Genomic DNA, 24753 nt, shown 5'->3' with positions numbered 1-24753 from the left:
TCAGTTCCTAAAATTTACTCACACTGCTTCCAACGAAAATCTGGTGTTTCTAGATCTAAACATCTACCCCAAAGAAGGTAAACTTGCAACTAGCACTCACTTCAAACCCACAGCCAAGAACAGTCTGCTCCTGTACAGTAGCTTCCACCCACGCCATTTACGTGAGAACCTTCCGTACGGACAATTTCTCCGCCTACGGCGTAACTGTAGCAACATTGATGACTTTAAGACACAAGCGGCGGACTTGGAGTGTAAACTCCTGAACAGGCAGTACCCTGCGAACATTGTTCGTAAAGGCCTCAAGCGTGCACGTAACAACAACAGGGAAGCCCTTTTGGAGGACACCGAAGCGAAAGAACGTGATCCACGCCCCATCTGCGTAACCACTTACAATACTAACTCCAACCAGATCACTAAGATCGTGAACAAACATTGGAGAGTGTTATCCTGTGGCAAACTGAATTTTCCTAAACCTATGTTTGCACATAGAAGAGGAATGAACCTGAAGGATCTTCTGGTCCATACCAGACCAACAGCAACAGGTGTAATTGAGCCTTCTAGAGTCATAGGGGTCAGTGGACACCACCCATGTGGTACTTGTGTATCTTGCCAATACACAAAGAAGAGCAGAAGTATCACATTTTCTAACCAGTCTACATGGGAACAGCGAGCCTTCACCAATTGCAATAGCCGCAATGTGGTGTACCTAATCACATGTCCCTGCAACAAGGAGTATGTGGGCATGACCAGCAGACCCGTGAAGATTCGAATGGGTGAACACCGCAGCAATGTACGCTGCAATAGGACAACAACAAAAATGTCAGCACACTTCGCCACCGTAGGACACAGTGTCCACGACCACGACCTGCAGTGGACAGTCATCGAGGCCTTTTCCAATGATAGAGACCTTCTATCGAAAGAACAACGCTGGGTGTTCCGCTTGGGGACACACCGCACAGGCCTTAATGATGACATTCCGTGGGCCCAACTGAATACCTAGGGCTCGCTGGGTGTGATACAACTACTGACACCTGTGTTTCCAATAGAATGTCTTTTGGAAATAATAGTTATTCAGTATAATGCATTTCAGTATAAGTTTTCCCTAGGTTCTACCCCTTCCAGTCCTCCCTGAACTGTATTGTGTATATATATTTATATGAAAACATCAGCAAGCAATTGGCACCCTGTATCTCAATATCACAGTCCCCCTAGGTTCAAACTCTCCCAGACCTCCAATAACTGACAATGCAGCTTTATTTATTTATATATATATTAACATCAGTATGGATGTGGTTCAGCAATCCGTTCCGACTACCTCAGTATCACTCCAGCCATATATGACCTTACTCGGGAGTATTGCCGGTTCCCAAGTCCTGAGTCGCGTATGTCTCCTGATACACTAACACCAGGGAAGTTGTGCGCATGCGCGCCGGCCACAGTGTCGGTTCTACACGCATGCGCGCAGAACGAGTAATCCGGCGCTTGCGCCGTGCAACAGTAGATTGCACTCTGCATTAATGTGCGGTTACGGGCTGATCTTATCAGACCGTTAGTCTATCAAGCAAGGAGCTGCCACAGACTTAAGTGATGTGTCTAAGCCTGGTAGGAAGCGGGCACCCGATCTAATAACCGAAGACCAGCACTGCATCTATAGGTGCTACCTACCGCTCAAACATGGCCGCCCGCTTTATTCTCCTTTCGGGCCCTTGTATATTCGGCGGGCTTTCCGCGCTTAATTGAACAATTATCCAATTACTCTTCTATATATAAACTCGCCGCCCTCAGCCTCCCTCACATCCACGGAAGCCGCAGACGAAGGAGGAAGCACGAGCGTGCTAGGGGCTCAGTAAGTACGGCATAGCCGTTTTCAATAGGATGAATCCTGTATCCTAGCCATACCCTTACCTGGTAATACTTAAATATACAACTGATGGGACAGAATTACAATATACCCCCTCTTCTCCCTCTCTGCAGTTGGGACCCCACCATACCCTTCTGTCTTAAGCTGGCTCATGAGGCATTGATTCCTCCACTGATAAGTATGCATTTGAATACCTCCACCCCTGGCTATTCACATCCCCTATGTGTTACTTATTCTGTGTGTGACTGTGTGTTTTCTGAAGAAATGCTTCAATATCCTTCACTGCTTACGCATGATCCCATACTCCAATCTGGTATATATGTGTGTGTGTCTCTTTTTCCATTACAGGTGACTAAGAGTTAAGCGCACTTTGGGATCGGCGCATTTTTTAATCTATTGTTCTTATCTTGCAGGCATACTACATTATTAGTGTGGTAGCATATATGTGTTGTAATTATTAATTGTAGTTACTCACATAGTCTATTTCCTTTTTTCACTTTTTGTATATACACTTTTTCTACCTCTGTGGAGAAACACCAGTGAGTGACAGGGTGATCTCCCCTAGGTCCTGACGAAGAGGCCCCGCGCCTCGAAACATGTTGACCCACTTAGGAGAGAGAGCCCATTAACCTGCTCCATCTCTCCGCTTCACTTTTCTTTTAATAATACCAGCCAGTGTTTAATAAAATTCCTTTTTTCCACTAGGCCAGGTATTTTTTAACGACCCACACTTATATCACTCCTGACCCCACTGACACTCACTCCCAACACATAGCACCTCCATCTAAAGGTGCTCCGGCGTATCCGCTTGTCGCAGCACTGCCCCGCCCCGCAGCGGGACGGGAAGACCCCGATGATGAAGCATGACACCAAGGGCCCTTTTGGTGTGTGAGGGGTATTTTAACAAAGATGGTGTATTCCAATGACATCTGGATACACATCCACCCAATGTGAGGTGGCCCTTTTTGATTAACCTGTATGGCTATAATGAGCACCTCCCGCAGTGGTGGGTCGTCCTTGAGCCATAACTCTTCACGCACTCGTTCCATCCTACATGCCAAAACAAATTGATCCCTGATTCTTTCCTCACTTGCCCCACCAAATTTGCAAGTGGCGGCTAACTTCCTTAGATCGGATACAAAATCTTCTATAGATTCTCCCTCTTTTTGCGCTCTCTTCCCAAAATGATACCTCTCCATAATCGTGCTAGTCTTAGGAAGGTAGTGCAAGTCTAATTTCTTAAGGCTCACTTCAAACTCATTCAGACCCCTTGCCTCCTGCGCTCCTAAGTCTGGGAGATGATCCAGGACCTCTTCACCTTCTGCGCCTAGATAATATGCCAGTAACGCTACCTTTCTCTCTAAGCCCAGGTTTGGCCCACATACAGTGGCGTAGTTTAAAAACACTTTTTTCCATTTCTTCCACTGGATATTGGGATCCCCTGGGGTGGTCAAGAAAAAAGGTGGAGGGGTCACACTCTGCATGCTGGGTGCTAAATACTACTCTGCATATACCTAGAGAAGGGAACACTCCCACTAGACACAGTGACACTGAAAAGGAAAAAAGATGTTAGCATAAGTCATGAAAAGCACACCTTCCTTTGATACTAGCCTCCAAGTGAATATTAGCAGGAACATACAGAGAAGAAGAAAAAAAAAATGTTTGCACAGTCCTAGGGTACGGGGAATGCAGAGCGGAAACCTTGAGCGTAGAATAGTGTGGAGAAATACTGCCACGTTCTCCTGATGTCCCACACTACTCCCCAGCACACAAGATCATTGTGGAGTTCAAATACAGGCAGCGCGTTAATGCAGAAAAGTAATCACTACGATCGTGCTGCACACATGTTCTCCTCAACCGGCTGTTCTTCCTCAAGTTCATGTACTCCTCCCATGCCGCGTTGTAACTCGACCAACTGGACTAAAAGTACAATGCTTAGGCACACTACACTAAAATTCTGTACAGCCGCACTTATGTGATCACTTTGCCTCCCACGTCGCGCTCATAGGGTGCTTTGCGATGTGTCTCTCACATTCGTTCCCAGCACAGCAAATGCGCCTCGCTTCCCACGCAGCACACAGGTTCAGTCACACCTCGCCGGAGCCTGGTCAGCCTAACTCCGGCGTCCAACACAGTTGGAGTTCGTCCCTTCACATTCCCTTAATGCGTCTCCCTCGCTGCTTTGAGCGCACTCCCTAGATGCTGGGCGTGAAAACTGACACACAATACCATCGAAGAAGTAAAGAGTTCGTGAGGGGGGGGCGGTGACGTGAGGTTTCACACGCTGATTTCCACTCGAGGAGTTGCCCCGTTACGCGCTGAGGAGACACGCGTTTGAAGTCGTACAGTCTTAAATGGTGGCAGTAATTGAGCTCGGGCGGAGCTCGCGCCTACATTACTCTTTTTCTCTTTTCTAAGTTTCCCCTGCTTGCCAGGCCGAGGCGCATTCCCAAGTCTCACAAGCCAGGGTTCTGTAAATGTCTAATGCCTGGTTTGTATACTCCGTATATTACAATTACAATGCGCGCAGGCGGGGGTCACCTTACTTCAGGTCAGGAGCAGGGCAGTTTCTGTTCGTCTCGCCCGATTTTCCTCAGGACTACCAGCAATTCTTTACACGGGGAGATCGAAAGCTGTCAGCTGGCGCTCAGCTTCCTCGATGTTCAGTCAGATGTGACTCCACCTCGTTCCCCGGGCGTGTTGAGGTCGCAGGAAGGTTTTTCCCTCGTCGCCAGTGTAGAAGCCACCAAAGAGAAGAACGGACTCCAGATGGTGGTAGTAGGAAAGTCTTTAATGACAAAGATTAGATCACTGCGACCTCAGCCACAGCCTTGCTTCAGTAAGCCGCTCTATACAGTCCCCGGCGCTTGCCTTGGAATCTTGGTCGCGGTGACATTCTGAGTGATGTCACCGCGAGCATTCCATTACATGACATCTTGCTCTTCGTATGTCTGCTTTTAAATAAACTCCTGAGCAGCACTGCTGATATTAAACAGAAAGAGGTTTGAATCTGTCAGCAACGTGACTCGTAGACCAAACACTCAAAAAGCTCATCAAATGATCAAGAGGAAAACGAGAATAATGACAATTCTGGGTCAATGATGTAAAGAAGAAACTCAGAAGACAAACAATAACTCAGTATCTCTGAGCGACTTGCTTTATTTATTCCGCATTTGAATGTATGCAACTTTAGTTTCACCAATAAGTAAATATATTAGGTATCAGTAGATCAAAGTCAGGAAGGCCATAATATACGTCAAAATGACATAACATTATGAAGTATAAAACATATAAACAACCAAATACGAAACATAAAAACTCAGTTAAGAGTCCGATGCATGCCCCCCCCCCCCAGCGTACTGAAATAATATGAGCAGGTACGGTCTGTAATTCGTTCGTTTTTCATACATATTTAATCTTAATTATCTTCATTAAAAAGGCACTAACGACATCACAATGTGCAGCTCCAATAAAAAAAGTCAGCATTTCTGTCGGATGGCAGATGTGACTCAACCCATCACCCTGGTTTTTTTTCTTACTAACCCTCACATGCTCTGGTAACCATGCAAATATGCCGACTGGAAATGTGTATTACCTTTCAAATAAACATTTCATATTTATTAATATTGGTAACCAGGATGAGGCAAACACATTAAAATGCATGTACATTTGATATAAAAATACTTTCGTCACATGATTTATACAAAAATGTTTAAGTTTTGATTCAATCCCCCTTTTTATCAGAAGTCTCTGCGGAATGTTCGTCGGACTCGGGAGAAACTACGTTTGTTGTGCTACCTGGCACTGCAGAGTCTTCATGTATTTTATATGAGAAGTATCTTTGATGTTCTAGGTAAGTGGTAAACAGCTTGGCATATACAGGATGCTTCAAAGCAAAATCTTTAAACTCGTCTGAAAATAGAAAAGAGAAAATCTTTCAGAGATGCAAAGTTACACAGATAAATAATATTCACTGTCTAGTCGTAAAAAATGTGATCCTATTTTAATGCTTATTGATCAGGGTACACTGGCAGCCAAATAAACACCCTACAATAATTCAATTAGTTCAAAAGTGTAAAAATATAAATGTTAATTATTTCTGTACTTAATTCTTTAAATTCTAGATTTTATTTTTTAGGTACTTGAATCAAGGTTGATTGCAGAAACAACTACAGGGCATATTCTTTACCTTACTATGGCAGCAGTCAGTTCCAAACTAAACATGAAGCTCATAGCACAGATATGATGGGAAACCACTAGTTTTAAAGATTAGTTTCTTCTCTAGATTGCAAAGATGCTTTTTTCTTGAGTTATCTTGCATCCGTCACAAAGTTCCCCAGGATTACCTCAGTACTTTGAAACCAAATACGAAAACAGGAATTACAGTACTTAATAGCAATTCAATCCTTGTCACTCTTCACTAATTTCTTTTTTTTTTTTGATTATCAAACTACTGCGGTCCAAGCTCTCCCTATCTATTTTATGAAACTGCCACTGACCAGATCTTATTTCATATTCCAGTGGTATCTATATTCTTTCTGCTGTTTAACACTTTTCCCCTTAACCAATGGCAAATTTCTCTTCACATACTCTTCAATAGTGCTCACTAATCTAACATAATCTTCTAACATTGATGGAAAGCCTTTCACTTCTGCCATTTGGAGCACTTCCTTCTTATCAACTCATAATGGTGCAACTCCCTCAAGATAGTTATTGAGAGTGGGTCCTTGGGGTCACTACTGGAATGTACATCTGTTCAATACAAGTGTTGATGGTGGGGCGAACTTCCATCAACAACATGAGGCATGTTTTATCATGGCAGCTGCTCCCTGTGGCACTGAACATCCACTAAGAACTTGTGGAATGACTATAGGCAATGTACAAACAACACTCTTCTCAGTGACAAAGTCACTACACTCCTCCAGTCGTCTAGACCAGCACGCAGTTCTAAAATGGTGCAAATATGCATTTTCAGTACTATTGTGAATCCACATATTCTATCTAAAATCAAGATTGGTTGGACGCTGCTTTTTCTCTATTCAGTCTTCCTTTCCATAGAAGACTGAATAGACTTTCCACCCATCGCCTATACCCTCTTCAGTCAGGAATATGTCACGTCTTAAAAAGGTTCTTCCTGAGGAATCAACATTACAAAGGGCCTGGCTGAATTCATCAAATTCTTGATCTTCACTTCCACTTGTGCCTAACAAGCATTTGCAATGCAACAGGTCTAGCAATTGCGAGATTTTGACCTATTGGCATTGTGAATGACAATGCCTTTTATTTATGTGTTTAAAAAACCTACAATAATAAAAGGCATTGTCATTTACAATACCGATAGGTCAACGTTTATAAATAGCGAGACTTGTTATATTGCAAATCCTTGTTTTCAAGCGCCCCATAAAGCATTTTCACGCAAATAGAGGCCATGCCCCTTTGTTTGGATGAGGGGTGTCTAAAGCAAGGTACGCTGCCGCTGTTAACGGAAGGGTCGCTGTGATCTATATTGGGAATATTTTCCACGCTATGGAGTTGCAGAAATGTTTTGCAAATAATAAAATCTGATTGAAATGCATGTAACTTTTCTGGTTACTTATTTTAGATTCTAAAATGTGGTTCTTGGTAAAAAAAAACATTACATGGATTGGGGGTTGATTGAAGGTGATCTAATGTGTCATGTAAGTGTCAGTAAAAACATGGGACACCTCATAGTGTCAACTGTATTTAAAGATGTACTCCCTGAAAAAACATTAAAACAATTCACTACCAAATCCCTTATTCAAAAATGTCACCAAAACTAGACAAAAAATAGAGCTGCTGAACAAAGATTGTCACTCTTTAGTGTCTGGTCTAATGGCAGTGTCATTTGTGATATTTCCATAGAGAAAGTGACACAGACATCTCTCAGCGATGTTATAAACACCACATACTCCCGGTGTTCTGTCTTGGAGGTTCTCTGTGCACGGAGTTGGCATGCTTTGCCTTCAGGTTAAAGTTCAATTTTTAGAAACAAAAAACAACACTATGGGCTGGAAAAAGTCAAATATACACATCTGTCAATTTCAGGTGGCCACAAGGTGGCAGCAAGCACATACAGTTTGCACTGTTCAAATGGGTAAATTTGCATCACTTTTTTGCTGAGTGAATGGAAGGAGACATCTTAAGGATTTGGGGGGCCCTGGGCCAAATATATTCTTGGAGGCCCCATCAGGCACATCTTTGAATGTATTACTCAATTTCAGCTCTTTCATATTCTCTTTGGTCAGGTCACTGACAGTGCACAGTCACACATGTTCAAATTCTAAATGTGTTTGTAACTAATATACAGGGATAGAGGTGTGTTTTCAATATTCTAACACAGCAGCAGCTCACTAACATTACTGCAAACAATCTCTATGACACCCTCCAACATCTCCTATGTGAGGTCCTATTGTCACCTAAAAAACTTTTTTTATGGATGTTACTTGAAACATTAACACATTTCTCTGCAAAATGTCTGTAATAGACTCACCCATCACCCACATTATAAATACATTAAAGGAAAAAGCATTATTCAAATTCAGCTCTTTCATATCCTCTTTGGCCAGGTCACTGACAGTGCACCGTCGCGCAAGTTCAAATTCTAAATGTGTTTGCATCTAATATACAGGGATAGTGGTGTGTTTTCAATATTATAACAGCAGGAGCTCACTAACATTACTGCAAACAATCTTTATGGCACTCTCCCACTTCTCCTATGTGAGGTCTTATTGTCACCTTAAAGAAACTTTTTTATATGGATGTAACTTGACACATTAACACATTTCTCTGCAAAATGTCTGTAATAGGCTCACTCATCACCCACATTAAAAATACATTAAAGGAAAACGGCATTTAAAACAATCTGTTTAAGAATTATCCAAGGTCTATAGAGCAAGACTCTCTGGAACAGAGCTTTCTCTATGAAGGGGCCACTGAAAGGCCGGGGCCCTGGGCAGAGCCCACTTTGCCCATGGCTTAACGTCTTTGCCCTTGTGGTGAGCCCATGGTGCCCCCCCCCACATTGGTAATAAATATCATATTATTCACTGCGAACTGCATATTTGGTGTATGCCATGCTGTTCTTTATTGTCCGTCTGTCCTGTCTTAGCCTTCTCTTATTTATACACCGACAGAGGCTGGCAGTGCTGTGGGTCTCAGGGCCCCTGCTGGTTCCCACACTCTGCAGCCAATCAGAGCAGGAGGGCAGACAATGGCAGCGTGCTTCCCCTGCCATGCTCCTTTGACCCCAAATAGCCCCGAGGGTATTGACCTTCTCCCAGAGGGGTAGGTGGTGAGTGTGTGCCACATGAAAGGCCCAGCGCCATAGAGTGTGTTGCGAGGTGGGATAGAGCCAACCGCGGAGAGAAGGGCAGATTAATAGCACTCCAAGGACATGCGGGACTACATCACAGCAATTTATGAATGTAGCTGCTGGGCTAGATTTGGCTGGAAACATGCTAATCCCTGCACAGCTGTCTGAATGGAGACTTTGGTCCGTCTGCCAGCAGACGCACATGCTTGCAGTATCACACGCCCACCCGCAGTGGCGAAGCTAGGCTGCCGAATCTTAGAAGGGGCAGGGTAGGGAGGCAGGATATTGGCGATTCCCTGCGCGGAAGTCGCAGGTGAAAGCACTACAGGGGGGTATGCGGGGGGAGCCAGCTACCCCCTCCTTGCTACGCCACTGCCCACCCTTTTTCTCACAATAGCTTTAAATGCAATAAGGCTAATATTTATTACTTTCTTTATTTAAATATGTATACATCACTACCAGGACAAGAGAAGCTATCCATGTTTCCAGAGTGCGAGTTATGAGCCTTAAAAGGGCCTCGCTCTTTAAGAGTGGCTTTAAATACCTTATCGAGCCCAAATAGATATAACGAAATTTCATATTTAGTACAAACTGTTACAAGAGGTAGGCGAAAGTTAGCACGTGCCCAAGATCACAGCAAGGTGCTACTGGTGCATCGGGATTCAGATTGATGCAGGCTAACTCTCGGCGTGCCCTCACCAGCTCAACCCCATTTCACAGGCTGTGGTAAATAAAACAAGCTTACAATTGCGGATTGGGTGTAATCATGTCGTAAATCTCTGGTAGGACAAAGGGCTAAATAATATAGCAAAGACCCAGACAATGTAGGAAGCAGAAGGCACCCTGCCAGTTGCCTCCCACAGTAAGGCTATCCTTTGCTACAAGGTTAATCACGCCTCCCATCCTTGAAAAACAACACAAGCATTGACTACTAAAGTGCGTATGCATGTCAGTGGTGAATAACAAGCACTTAAACATGTCCCCAAACCTCTGTTAAGAAGGTTTTGGGGCTGAACAAATCTCGTTTGGTGCAGACGGACGCAGGACAGAGCACCGAGCCGCGCTGAGCTGAACTGAGGATGAGGAGAGAGGGGCAGACTCAACAGGGTTCGAGCAGGGCAGGCAATGCGGCGCAGCTTCAGAGCTCAGTCCAGAGCCCCAGAGCGACCTGGTGCATGAGTGCATCTATTGAAACAAGCTGCAGATGCTTGTTTACATCGCGCTTTCACTTTGTTTTTCTTTTAAAGTGCCTACACCGAGTAATAAAGGAGACAATGTAACGTCGCAAGTGAAAGATCCAGTCCGGATGGGCTGTCCGAGAAGGAGACTGGGCGGTAACAAAGAAACCTCATTTGAATCAAAAGCCAGCATTTAGCATAAATGATGACGCCAGCCAATAAGAATGATGGGCGGGGCTTCAAGTCCACTTCTGAAATCTCCTGGATTACAATAAGCCTCACAAAGCGAGCAGTGCATGCACGTTGCAACGCAGGTCTGCGAGACCTAAAAAGTTCCACTTCTGAGTAGCCGCTTTTGATAGCTAACACTACTCTTCTGCACACAAGGTGGGGTTAGTGTATAATGCTTGTCCCGGACATAAGGATGAGTTGTGTCTCTGTGATAAATTAGAGGGTCGGTTGAAAGGGTGTTAACCATTCTCAAGCATTAGCCACAATTTATTTCAGGGTGAACCACAAAAGCTACTAAATTAACCTGTGCTTAACCCTCCGGTAGTTTGACACAGAACCAGACAGACTCAACTTGGAGGCAACGTGTAAATTATTTATGCAGCACTCAAACAATAATTAAGTAAAAATAAAAGGGAACTCCCACAGCAAATTTAGAAAAATAAAGTAAAATGTAATCAACTATTTGGCACCAAAATGACGAAAATCCAATCAGTGGAACCGGAGATATGAAATTCAAACTTTTAAGGCAAGTATAGCACCTGAAAAGCACAAAGCGCCACTCATGGTTATCTACTTGTGCGAGACTGGGTGAAAGCACAAGTTCGGGCTGACAGCGATGAAGGGCAGGTTGTATACAGGGATAAGATTCAGCTAATTGAAAAAGTTAAGTTCTAAAGTCTAGCGCAAAGAGTTCTGCTTATGGTGGAGGAGGCCGCAAAGAGTAGGGAAAGCGTCTCAGATGATTGTTGATGTAAAAAGAACAGCATGCCAGGCATCACAGAAGATTTGGTCAGGCGTCACAGATGGGCATTGCTGGAGATTCGCATTAGCAGTCAATGCTGTAGCGCGAAGTACAGATCTTGTGTTGCTGGTCGTTTGTAGTTGCGGTTGTGCAAAGTCAGGTTCACCAGAGCTTTGCGCTGGCAGCCGGCGCATGCAGCAAGATCTTAGCATGAACTGGCCAATTAACAGTCACAAAGTGTCCAAAACCTCTGGATTTTTCTGGTCTGAATCAGAGGAGTGCACTCTGATGCCAATCATGGGTACAGGACCTGTGGAGGCACCTCTTGGATATCAGAGACTCACTCTTGCAGAGGCCAGCATGACTTAGGCAGTTCCAGTTGCAGGTTCAGGTAGAAGGTCAGCTGAACAGATGCAGGAGCCTCTGAACATTGTCTCCCAGAACAGGTCAGCTGACCTTTGGAGTCACTTAGAATGGGATGAAGGGAGCAGGTCCAGACTTTCTTCTCAGCAAGCAGGGCAGACCTCAAGCAGCAGGCCATCCTTCTTCTATAGTATTCACAGGTCTAGGAGTGTACTGAAGAGGGGGTCTGAGGGTCCCCTTTTAATACCCAGTACTCACTTTGAAGGGGGAAAATCTTCTGGAGTTTCCCCCAACAGAGTTGTCTGAATTTCCTGCCTCCCTGCCCTGGTCCTAATCTATCTGGGGGCACAAAAGGCTGGTGTGAAGTCTTTTGAATGTGAGCTGGGCCCTTTTAAGTGCAAGTGTGTTTGGTGACAACTCTGCCCCCTCCCTCCCATAGGCCAGGGTGGAGGATTCTGCCAAAACCCAAACCCTCTATTGTGATTGTTGTAAAGATGTAACTTCACTCCAGGATAAATCTTCCAGTCCTTTATTTACACAACCACAGCTTCAGTCAGGGGATTGGCACAAGGTGACGGTTTGAAGGTTTAGTTAAAAGGGCATTAAATCATCAGGGGAAGGGAGCCTCCATCAGGGAAAGAAAGAAGGGGGGAAAGCAGGATGGGCAAAAACAATTTAAGATATTTAGGATATAACACAGCACCTTATCGAAGGAACAAAACAAAAGAAGGCTTAGTCCATACCCTACATATGAAGTAAGAAATAATGTGTTGATTAACAACAATATTAATAAAGAAGTTACAGATGCAGAAAAGAGAATATGGGAAGGAAGAAATAGTACATCACTCAATCCATCACGAAATCCTTAAGATACCTAGGTGCACAATACATTTTCCACAAATGCTTCTCAGTGTCTACATGAGAGTGATGCTGTCTGAGAGGAATACACAAAGGCCAACTGTGAACTACACCTATTCATGTGGGCCAGGAACAGGCTGCAGCACCACATGGTTAGCACAAGTAAATGGCAACTTTCTAAAAGTGGCATTTTTCGGAACTGTGACTCAACAAGGGTATTAAATCACCATTACTCAGACACCAAACATAACATTCCTACCTGCTCCTACACAAATGTTTAACAAATTGGAAATGGTGACTGGGTGAAGTGGCACACACAAGCCAAGTGTCCAGTAGTAACAAAAGAAGAGAAAGGCAATACAGTACATTTAATTAAATATAGAAGATTTTGGGGGTGCTTCAGGGTGACGTAAAGTCACCAGATTTCCTTCAAGAAAGACAATGTCCATACACCAGCTTGAGTCCCGAGCACTCCACCAGAAAAGAAAGTTCAATCTTGTATAAAAAGCCTTCTGTGTACTTTTTTGCAAGATAGCATGATAATATTCTTGATGCAAAAGTTCTTAAAAAATTAAGCCAATCTAGCCTGTTTTGTCGCTGAATAGTTATTATCCAACAACTTCCTCAGGGCTTTCATGAGTGATAACATATAAAACACTATTTTCAGAATTAAATGAGGGCAAATTCCCAAAATGATCAAATAACGGTGAGAATAGTCTCAATTGCAATAGTTGTGAAAGTGATCTGCCGACTGGGAGAAAATTGGGACTTAAAATCTGACTTTCCCATTAAAGAGAGTTTTAAAAGACAAGTCCTCAGACACCAAACATGACATTCCTACCTTCTCCCACTCAAAAGGTATCACTCACTTATTTAAAGTAATATAGTAACCTAATGTTATTTTATGGGCGAGGTAGGCTTGCAATAGTGAAAAATGATTTTGATAGTTTTTCACTACTAGGGCATGTAAAACTTTAAAAAACATTTTCTCATACTTAAATACAACACACCCTGCCCTATGGGCTGTAAGGTTTATTTTGCAAGACAATTTAAAACTGCACACACAGGCTGCAATTGCAGGTTCTGAGCCCCGTTTAAAAAAGGCTACTTAATTGGGTTGCACTATAAGTTCTGCAGGCCCTCTAGGAACATTTAATTTACAGGCTCTGGGTACATGTAGTACCACCTTACTAGGAGACTTACAAGTACATTAACCGTGCCAATTGGGATTAAGCCAATGTTACTATGTTTAGTGGAGAGAGCATAAGCACTTTAGCACTGGTCAGAACTGGTAAAGTGTGCATTGTTTTCAATCCAACAAAAAAGGTTTCCGAAATCAGGAAGGGTGAAGGTAAAGCATTTGGGGGTGACACTGCTAAGAAGGCCAAGTTCAACAGTCTTGAACTATTTTTTGCAAATCTTTCCTCAGTTTGGTAACCTTTGACACTATGAATTATCTATACTGAGCATTGTCTGCATTTAATTGCTTTGGTACCTTTATATATAGAGTGTTGGATACCATGGCTTTAAGGCTTTTTTCTTTCTCAATTATCTTAGTCAGTGGTTCTTCTGGCAGTTTATCAGTATTGATGTTTAGGATTAGCCAAGTGCTTCTAGTCTTCGGAATTATGTTGTCATGTGTCCCATTCAGATCAATAGGGTCATTGTCCCCTCTTAATGTTTCTGTCATCAGTGTGTCATGCCATGCAGCACTTGTAGGACTCTCAAGGGTGCATCCAGATTGCTAGAGCTTCCTACTTACCACCCAGGAGAGAAAGAGCAAGAAGTATGTGTGGTACTATATAATCTCAACACATTATGCACTTTTCCTTTGTCATAGTGGCATGGTGAAGAGGAAAGGATATTTTTTGACAAAAAAGGGAAATACCGATTATGGGAGTGTGTATTAACAAAGTGCTTTCCTAAACTGGCACCATAATGAAACTCCTATGGCACTTCTTTGCCATAACTTTATTCTAGGTGTAAATACAGATAGATTTCCAGTATCTTGGAAACCTCATACACACACTGCTCTAAAACAAAACAAAAACTGTCTGCAGCTCATCCCCAATTTAACTTCCTGGCTTGTCATCACTCTGTGCATCAGTGCCGACAGGTTCCGTAGTATTAATATCTCTGTGAGTGACACACTTTGTGCACTGGTTTGAGGCTCTGGATGTTGTTTCAACTGGATCCAGCAGCCTCTTTAACATAATTAATAATGGGATAGTCCCTGGATGTTCCTAGTGAATGGATGTGGCATGTGGTAAAGAAAACATTACTTATCACTAATAACAGTTTCACTTTCGGAATTTGTTTTAGATTTTTATGTTCAGCATTATCATACCAGCGGATGAGTTTGGAAAAAAACCTTGATTAAATAACCTGGAGATCTTTGCTCATAAATGAGAAAATCACAATGACACCTACTGACGACGACCCAATGCCCACAAAGCCCAACACAATGGATACATCTTCAGATTGAATTTTCTGTATCTTTACATGATGTTTTAACTATTTTGTTAGCACTTCTCATCAATTGGGAGTTGAGAATGTACCTATAATCTAGGAAAAGCTGAAGATCCAAAATGACTCTTCCAGTTAGTGCACATATCATTTTGCAGCATGCACTATTCTAGACGTGTGATGGTCACAGGGTCCTAAATGCCGCAGTAGCTGGCCTAGGGATCTAGGTGGCGGTAACCACAAGAGCCACAAGGTTTCTGGAAATGGCCATGATGGGTGGCAACATCAAGGGTGTTTGCAGACAACTCAACAAAGCGTTGCTAAGGGGTCCAAATAGCCTTCAGCATACCAGGCACATATTTTAACAAAATTGCATATAGAGAACACCACGACAGTGCATTCACATCAAATAGTTGCTCCAAATACCCTCATCCTAGCCAAAAACGGCTTGATGTACTAAACCTACTTGGTATACCCTAGCACTGGTCCATTAGATTAGAATAGATTACAAGGCCTTATCATCAACATAACCTTACATGATGCAGCATATTGCCTAACTTACAAACACAGTATCACTAAACCTCATCACTGTAGAAGACCCACGCTCTCTATCCCCACCTTAGACTTCAGGACAGTAGTATAATTTTTTCTACTGGCACATCTCAATGGAGGCAAGAAACAAGGTTGCCAATCTCCCTATATCTGCTCTGGGCTCTAATGTTTCAGGGGACTGGGAAGTCAGATTACATCACTCCATCTGAAAAGACTTGCACTGCTTGCCCTGGAGGCTAGAGTTATCGCTGAAACGAAATACACACATTTACTACCTTTCTACTTACAAGACATAATTCATATAACAGGAGGTGACAAAAATGTAACAAGCACAGTCCACTTACTTTTCAAAATTAAACCCCTCCCCCAAAAAACAGGCATCTTAAGTAGAACTGCTCAAGCGAAGCCCCTACATAGTGAAATTGTCTCTCAGAACACATCAAGCACAGATGCAATCAGCGATCCTTTAGAAAAGAACGCCAATAGTAATTGATGTAATAATAAATATATACTGTTTTTTATAAAGTATTTAAACATTCATTTAGATTTTTAGCTATTTTAAAGAATTTCATTTAACATTATTTCCTATAGGGTTTTATTGTAAGTCCTTACCTCTATTTTCTATGGGAGGATGTTGCAGTACAGTGCCAGGCCATGTGTTGTGCTTGACATTCAACAAAAGTGTAACTAACTACAAAATTGAGAGTTATTACAAAGTGCAGAGTGTGAATACTGAAACGTAATAAACGTACTTAAAGGTGTAGGCTTACTCAAAAGTGCAATGTGTGAATCAGGCCCTGAATGTTCTAATGATCCCATGGAAGAAAGCAATTGCAAATTGATTACCAATGGTGCTATTTTGGGCAAAAAAGGCCCTCTGTCCATGAAAGCTTTGGGAAAAACACATTATGGAATTAGAAGATCCAAAAAAAATTAGGCTGATTGTCATGCCCTGTGATCAACCTCCAATGCACCCTGCCTAAAGTTGGATTCAGCTGGAATTGAAAATAGTTGTCAGGGCTTGGGCTTGCAACAAACCTTGCTAAGCATGGCCTAGGGCCTTGAACAAAGGGAGTTTCTTTTATATACGGTAGACATAGTACAATATCACAAAAAGAAATCCCTGAAAAGAAAGGATCAGTTATGGTTTCTTACGCTCATAATACATTCATGTGTGGTTTAGAGCCACAGATTGTCTCTTGAACTCATTTTAAACCAAGAAATGCAACCAAAATCCTCAGAAATTGGACAGATGTGATTTGCTTAACAAACTTTAAAAAGCGCACAACCATGACCCCCTTGACCTTGCCCCCCCTCCCCCCAGTGCACTGCTCCTGAACTCACAATAATTATACCAATAAACAGGACTTAACAAGGCAGCATCATTAAATAACGCCCCATATCCAAAAAAAGCTACTGTACTCATACCGACTTGGAAGCGTTAACTGTAAAATGAATTATAATGTCAGTAGTGACTTTTTTGTGACGTCATCTGTCACAATAAATGGGGAAATTATAAGTATTATTGTCCAATTCTTGTGCCTGCATGTAGCAAGTATGCTAGTCAAAAAGGTACTCAAATATATATTCTTACAGTAGTGAATCTTTCCAGTTTTATCGGCGTCCATGTCCTTAAATAATTTAGAAACATCAAGGTCTGGGACTCCTAACGATGATCGCAGAATAGCAGTGAACTCCTCTTCAGTAATTAAGCCATCTTCATCGGAGTCAAAAAGCTACAAAGATAAATAAATTAAACAAATATTTATGAGTAACAATCAATAGGGAAGAACAGTTACTTAGTACACAGTACAGGGGTTAAATCACAGGTACAATATAATCCCAAATGTACAAAAGGCTAAAAAACGGACAGCAGCAATTCACTGCTTCTCAAATCATAGCATCACAACCTTTTAACAGCATTAATTACATGCTTATAGAAGAAGATACAAATGACATTTCTAGTAATATTTCTGATGGCTATTTTTCTTCCTTCCTCTTCTCCTTTGCGCTGTAGTAGTACCCACTATATAAAGCTGCATATGGGACGGTAATATATTTATATAGCCACTCTACACCACTCCACGCTATTCCACTATATGCCACTCCACTTTACACCACCACACTCTATGCTATTTCACTATATGCAATTCCACTGTACGTTACTCCAATCTAGTGTACTGCACTCCATTCACTGATATTCCATTGGATGCCTCTCCACTCTATGCCACTCCACGACGCTCTATGCCATGACAGTCTATGCCACAATACTCTACTATACAAAACTATGACAACACTGCACTCTACGTCACTCCAGTCAACGCCACTCAAGTCTGCTCTGCTCTACATCCCTCTACACCACTCTATGCCCCTCTCCTCTCCTCAACTCTACTGTACTCCAGTTCTATCACTGCACAACACCGTAGTCCACTCTAAGACACTAAGCAACTTTCTCTACACCACTCCACCATAATTTACTCTACTTTTTTTTAAACAAATTTTATTGACTTTTCAGCACTTGTACCTTCACAGACTAATTATCATTGGATCCATGTAGCATATGTATAAATTACGTTGCCATCCCATACATCAAACATGCATTGTGACACCACATAGTTGGCAGGAGTCGTTGGTACTTTGCATAACTTGTAAACCATTAGAAAACAGGCTAAATCGGCGGCATTTTCACATTTCTGTAAACTCTCAGGGGGGGGGGTAGCATGCATGGGAGGAAGCTTTACTACAAACCCAGTTCCTCAGTGAGACGTCCTTCTAATAAGCAGCCAGGTCACTGAAGCTGTGCCACCAGGTAATGGTGCTCAAAGTTCAGTGCTCCGAGGCCCCCCCTTGTCCAACGGCACTTGCTGTTTGTGCAGTTCCACCCTATGCCCGCCCTTATCCCAGACAAACTCCCTACAGCAGCATGCAGTGAGTGGAACGTGGATCAGGGTATATGTAGGAAGGTGGAAACCTGACTATGGTTACCCCAGATTTTCTGCCTTGTGTTTAGCTGGTTTTCGACTTAGTTGGCCTGGGATCCTGCTAATCAGGCCCAAAATAAGCACTAATAAAAGAGTCAGACAGACAAATGTTAATTTAAAAAATAAATGGTTTTACTGTATACCACCTATCTCTACTCTAATCCCATTCCATTTTTCAATGCTTTCCCCGCATTAGCATTAGTATAATTACTTGTTTTAGTTTCAGCAAAGCAGATGCTAAGCATGTGAGCTTCCAAGCCGCCATCTTAAAAGCACCTGCTCATGCCCAAGAAACTCCCTCCAAGCAACAGCTCATCATACTGCGTAGATGCAGCTGACGCATGCGCAATAAAGATTTCGGAGCCATTTTAGAATTTATTCGAGTTACTCTATTAGTAAACACGTTGGCAAGCTTCTCTGTCTTTTATGTTCAATGTGGTACATATTACACTATTAGAAGGTAAATGAGAGGATTTCTTCCAAGGAAGTCTCTTTTCTACGAGACCTTGCTCCATCAATCCCCTGTCTGATGAAATTTTTGAACCATCACAAAAATCACCCATCACAATCCGATGCTAACTTTAACATATCTCATTTTCCTTCCCTTTTTCGTTCTTGTTGTCATCTTTATTCTTCAAGTCTTCAAATAATTTTCCCTTCATTTCTTCTAACTGTATCTCTTCATATTTTCTTTTCATTCCCTTTCCATTTACTACATATCTTCTTCTTCTCAATTTATTTGTGCAACATTTACACCATATTACTAATGCTAAAACTATTATTGTTATACCAACTAACGGAAGAACTATTTGACCTAAGAAACTTTTCCCTAAATCAGTAAACCAAGTCCCTATTAAAGAAAGACTCTTTGGATATGTAAGTGCAACAATGTTGCCCTTTCAATATTTTACAGACTTCACCTTCTTTTGCCAATAGTATATCAATCGCAAGACAATTTTGCAAAACCATAGATCTAATTGCAACCATTTCTGTATTAATCATCAAGAAACCTCAAGCAGTATCAGTCGAAAGATGACCAACTACTGTTGACAATTGACAGATTCTGTGTGAATTTAGAATGACACCCACTAAAGGTATCAATGCACTAAATATGTCACCTATTATTTCTGAAAAACTAGCTCTCTTTCTTCGTGTTAGTTCATTGGACTTTTCATTGCTTCCAGTGATTCTCTTTACATGATATATATTCGGAAATACTATTCCGTAGTAGCAACTCCGGTACCACCATGCAGGCAGGTTATAGTAAGCCTTATTCCCACACACACAGTAAACTCTAGGAAATATTGGATCTGTTCCTTCTCTTAGTCCCCAACCTCTGAAAATCAGGAAGTTATGTTCACATTCACTGGAACCAATAAATACATTGTTACAGTCTGTCTTTAATCTATGGAGGCAGGTTTTCCCTGACTTTACAAAGTCTAGGGACATCGCAGCATGATTCTTGGCAGCTGTATAAATTTCCTCTTTCTCAGCCCATGATGGTATATGGGTTTTCTGTTCAGCAGCTTTTCTTTGGAAATCCTGTCTCCTTTCTTCAACTAAATTCAAAAACACTTACTCTTCTTCACGTAATGACCATGTTAGGTTATTCTTATGTGCCTTCACTATATCTAGTGACTTCATTGTTAAGAAAAATGCATCCATAAACTGTGCATCTAAACTACTAAGCACTGGATTCATAGTCTTTTGAATAGGAATTTCTGATTTGAATAATAAGATTGAAGTTTTCCTGTTCTAAAAAATAAAGTTGACAATATGCTACATGAAATACCATATGTTAAAGGCAAATTATGGTATTTGACTCCTTCTGCTAATGAAGCTGGTAATTTCATACAAACATAACAATCACTAATCTCCATTGTGTCTACATACTGAAACAACAATGTTGTAAATGCATATAAAGATGTGTCATTATCTGTTACTGTGTGATGTAAGTCTACCTCATTTTTTGTTTCTAATTCTACTCTATTTCCTTTCATAGTAGCTGTCTTTTCATTAGTGTCTGTGTCTTTTTTTCTTGTCTGTTATCATAAGATAAGGAACTGCTATTGTTAGAAATAGCCATACTAAGATCACTAATAAAATACTACATAGGTAAACTCTACAGCATTTCTTTATACAACTTCGTTTTGGTCTTTCAGCAACCCTGTCTCTAGCCATTTTGGCCTAAGAAGATTCCTCTTCTTTTCTTTTCTTTTGTTATGAATTAAGATCTTTAGTACTTCATAGAGTCCTCACTTCCCCTTCGTCAATCTGTTCTGCATTCACTTCTTGTCTGTCTCTTCATCTAAATCTAGATTCTCAAATTCTTCTAGTATCACATAGGTTCATTCAGGACCCCTGAACTTATTTTCAAAACTTTCCATCTTGAACTATTTCGAATGTTCTTAAAAATTGACTGTTCAGACCTAATTTACTTGTTCTGGGTTTTCATTTACTTTTCTCAAATTATATTTTTGCCTTTTGACTCCACCTGCCCAATTATCACCTTTTCTGACCCTTTTAGCTTGCACTGCACTTTCACCTTCTTTGTCTTTCTCAAGAGCTCTTTTATTCTTGTTGTTGTGGCACAATCTGATTTTTCCTTTTCTGAGTATCACTCTCTATCTGCCCTTGTTCAGGTCTTGTTATTGTTGCTTCTCCTGCCTGAACTGATTCTTCTTCCTCTAACTGTTCCTGTTCGGGTCTTTCTTTAAATGGACTCCATGTACTATAGGTACATCACCAATTTGGTACTGGACACCTTATCTTTTGCCACCCCTGGCTGGTCCTTAAATTGACACAACTGGATGTTCACACAGCTGGGGCAAGGTGGTGTAATCACCCCTTGCTTAGATATACTATACCTATGTCTAAACCTATATCTGGACACATATACACCTATAAGTCACTCCTATGGCAGGCCTTAACAATCCTGGAGGCAGAGTGCTTGGTTTTATGTGAGATGGTGCTCTAGCATGAGCTGAGCCTGTCTGCAGTGTTCGGAACCATTACCTTACTGCTGTTCCAGTGATACTGCCATACCATATACTCTTAAGTGCATTATAATCCTCGCGGTTATTGCTAACTTTAGTTTGGCTTTATCAAAACATGTCGTGTTTGGTGTCATACATTTTGGAATACTACCCCCTCGCCAATTCTGGTGACGGGGGTAGCATTCCACCCTTCTAGAGGGAGAAGACATGTTACTTACTGCAAATGCGGTTAATCCTAACCAGAGCCCAAAATGGATGCTGCTGCCACAGACACATGTCTGACCTCCTGCTGCTGACCGAAACTTGGCAGAGGACGCCTGGACAAAGAGTTTCCGGTCACAGGGAGGTGTCACACCACCGCAGACAGGAGATAGTGAATTGTAGCAGGGAGGGTTGAAAGAAACTAGACACTGCCTGGGGCACACAAGGTGTCACTGGGCAGATTCCAGTCAAACCGGTTCTGGGGTACTCCAGCCCCAATCTTGCTGCAAACTGGACAAAGGAAAGGGGTGTAACCACCCCCTTCCTGGGTCCCACCCATAGGAGGGACCTAGCAGGTAATCCAGCCCCCAGATTTGGAATATAGGTGGGAGCAGTGCCAATGCACATCAGATTATCCTGACAAACTTATGAAACAAAACTCTGGACCCTTCGACATCCCACTCGACGTGGAAGACTGAAGAATCTCCCTTGTGGTCAAGGAGTGACCACCCTGTGCAAACAGGCACCATCCAGCACCTCGACGTTTGCTTTGTTGCAGTTCCCGCCAGAACTCGAGCGACAGAGATTGACAAGACCCAGCATGCCTGCCTTCTAACAGCCCGATAACACAGTCCCTGCAAAGCTGAGACCCGTGGAGGCGACCTGAAGCGTGGGAGCGGCCATCTTGGAGGAACAACGAAGCGCTGACCGTGCAGCACCCGAGGTTCCCTCGAAGCTGTGCATTGGAGTTTGAGAAGATACAGCCACGAGCAGCTTGTGTACCGAAGCTCACCCCTCCACACTCGACACTCGACGAGTGCTGCGTGGGGCCCTTTTGCATCCTCCTGCTTGACGCGTTGGTCCGGTCGCTTGCCCGTTGGCTAGTGGCCCAGAACTGACGAACCTAAGAATTTACACAGCTGGTCTGGTTGCTCCAGACTGGCCCTCGCTCCCCTGAAAAGGAGCACCCGCTCTGACCTTACTGGTCCGAGTGTTAAGCCTTCTTCGAATCCTGCGTGGGTTGCCCTTACCAAGGCTTGTTGACTCCGATCCGGAAGCCGACACCGCCGACAGCGAGAGCCTTTGTGGGACAGCTCGTGATCCACTCCAGGACATTCTCGGTGCCCCAGAGTCCACGTGGCAGCGGAGACAAGGCACCCGACATCAACCTGATTGCTCCCGACATCGCCTGGTTCCTTCTTGGTCACTGGCTAGTGACCCAGACTCTGTCCCCTTTGCTTTCAGGTACCCATCTACTTCGATCCACCCTTGGATCGCGCTGGACACTTCTCTTCTGGACGCCTGCAGCTTCTTCATCTTCAGGCACCATCGAACTGCGTGACGAAACCCGACACACTTTGGCACCTATGCACCCGCTTCCTGTGGGTGAGGTAACTTACTAGCGCCAGTGTTCCCACACTGGTACACACCTCTAGTGCCCAAGTCTAAAGTTTGGTAGTCCTAGTCCCGTCGGAAGACTCCTTTTGCAATAACTTTGTAACTTTTACGCACCATTGACTTTACATTGGTGCAAGCCGTGCTTCCCGCACTGCACCCGAATCCCGCGGGCTACTCCCGTCCTAACTGCTGTTAGTCCAGTGTAGTCCCAGCGATTCACAAGGCCCTAGGCCTTACCTGCCATCGATTAGTGATTGTTATACCACTTTTTTGATATATGGTTTGAGTGGCCAATGGCCTCATCCAAAAACGTGCAACTTGTCTATGTTATACTGTGCTTTTATTTAAACGCTTGGGCTTCATTGCTCATAAAGAGTAGTGGGGATTATTCTAAGAATAAATACATATATTTTGATAATATATAACTTGTGTGGTGTCCTTTCATTTGATATTACAGGATTGTATATGGTAAAACAGCTGGCTTCACATGTCCTTTGGAGTTAAGCCTTTAAGGCTGCTTAGTCCATGCTACCCCTAGGATATAAGGTTGACTTGCAACCACCACTATTTGGACTGATACAGGGTGCCCACAGAACTGTGGACATCATATACCAGGCCAACTTCTCACATTGGTGAGCAGCGGTATGGATTTGAGCTTGCTGTTTTACCTTTGCAATCTTTTTATCAAATTGAAAGATCACATTAAGTACCATAGGTACATATAAATAAAAGCTTAGCATATTTGAGTTCTACTGAACTTAGTGGTTGTAGGTAGAAGGGCTTAGCACCCCCTGACTACAACTCACTAGTAAGGGACAGTAGGAAAACACTTGGTGTAGGTAGGTGCATCACTTACACCACACTAGAGTCATGTCTGGCACAGGTGAACCTACAGGCTCTCTACCTGTGAAGGTTGGCCCTCCACAGGCAACCTCCAGCTATGACAACTTCAGCTACAAAGACTTGAGTGCCCTGTGCACTGCAAGGAAGCTGAAAAAGGGTCACAACCCTACCATTCCTATCATGATAGCCATCCTAGAAAAGGATGACCTTGAGAAAGCTAGAGTAGCTCCCTCAGGATCAGGAGATGGAGTGAACCCCCTAGATACTGAGAACACCTCCCCAGAAGTAGGAAATGAGGAGGTAGACCCTGAATCAGAAGGTGAAGAGTCAGATCATGGTCAAGGGGATACCCAGGTCCCAGTGGCAAGGCTTAGCCAGGCCAACTTGGATCTACATGGAAATGGAGAGGGCCAGCACCTCCCCACAGTACATAGCAGGATTCTTCCAGGCAATAGGAGAGAGAGAAGCCCTTTCAGGGATTCTCACAATTCTAGTGCCTCAAGAGAATCACAGAGAGGAATGACTTCCCCTCAAAGAAGAGAGCATAAGGCCAGGATGAGAGCAGTGAATCTACAAACAGAAAGAGAGGAATTAGCCCTGGCCCAAGCTAGACTTGCTCTTGCAAGAGAGCAGAGATTGAGTGGGGAGACTCCCACTGGTGGCAGCATTATCCCAAAGGATAAAGACAGGTCCTATGATCACAGAACCCTGAGTAAGATTGTGCCCCCCTACAGAGATGGGGATGATATC

At 42.9% G+C, this 24753-nt stretch overlaps 1 protein-coding gene across 1 annotated transcript in view; it reads right to left on the bottom strand.

Annotated features, from left to right (window-relative positions):
• Nucleotides 1-4996: 4996 nt before the first annotated feature.
• Nucleotides 4997-24753, bottom strand: part of LPCAT2 (lysophosphatidylcholine acyltransferase 2) — a 324634-nt gene continuing 304877 nt past the window's right edge. Inside the window, exons 13-14 of the mRNA XM_078671525.1 lie at nt 17179-17320; nt 4997-5773 (exon numbers count right to left, since the gene is read on the bottom strand). Coding sequence (XP_078527651.1) covers nt 5586-5773; nt 17179-17320 — 330 coding nt within the window. The 3' untranslated portion in view covers nt 4997-5585. The remainder of the gene's footprint in view (nt 5774-17178; nt 17321-24753) is intronic.

Source organism: Lissotriton helveticus, chromosome 12 (assembly GCF_964261635.1).
Source record: "Lissotriton helveticus chromosome 12, aLisHel1.1, whole genome shotgun sequence".
NCBI classification, from domain to species: Eukaryota; Metazoa; Chordata; class Amphibia; order Caudata; family Salamandridae; genus Lissotriton; species Lissotriton helveticus.
Note: the sequence above shows the minus strand (reverse complement) of the source record. Positions and strands in the feature narration are given on the sequence as shown.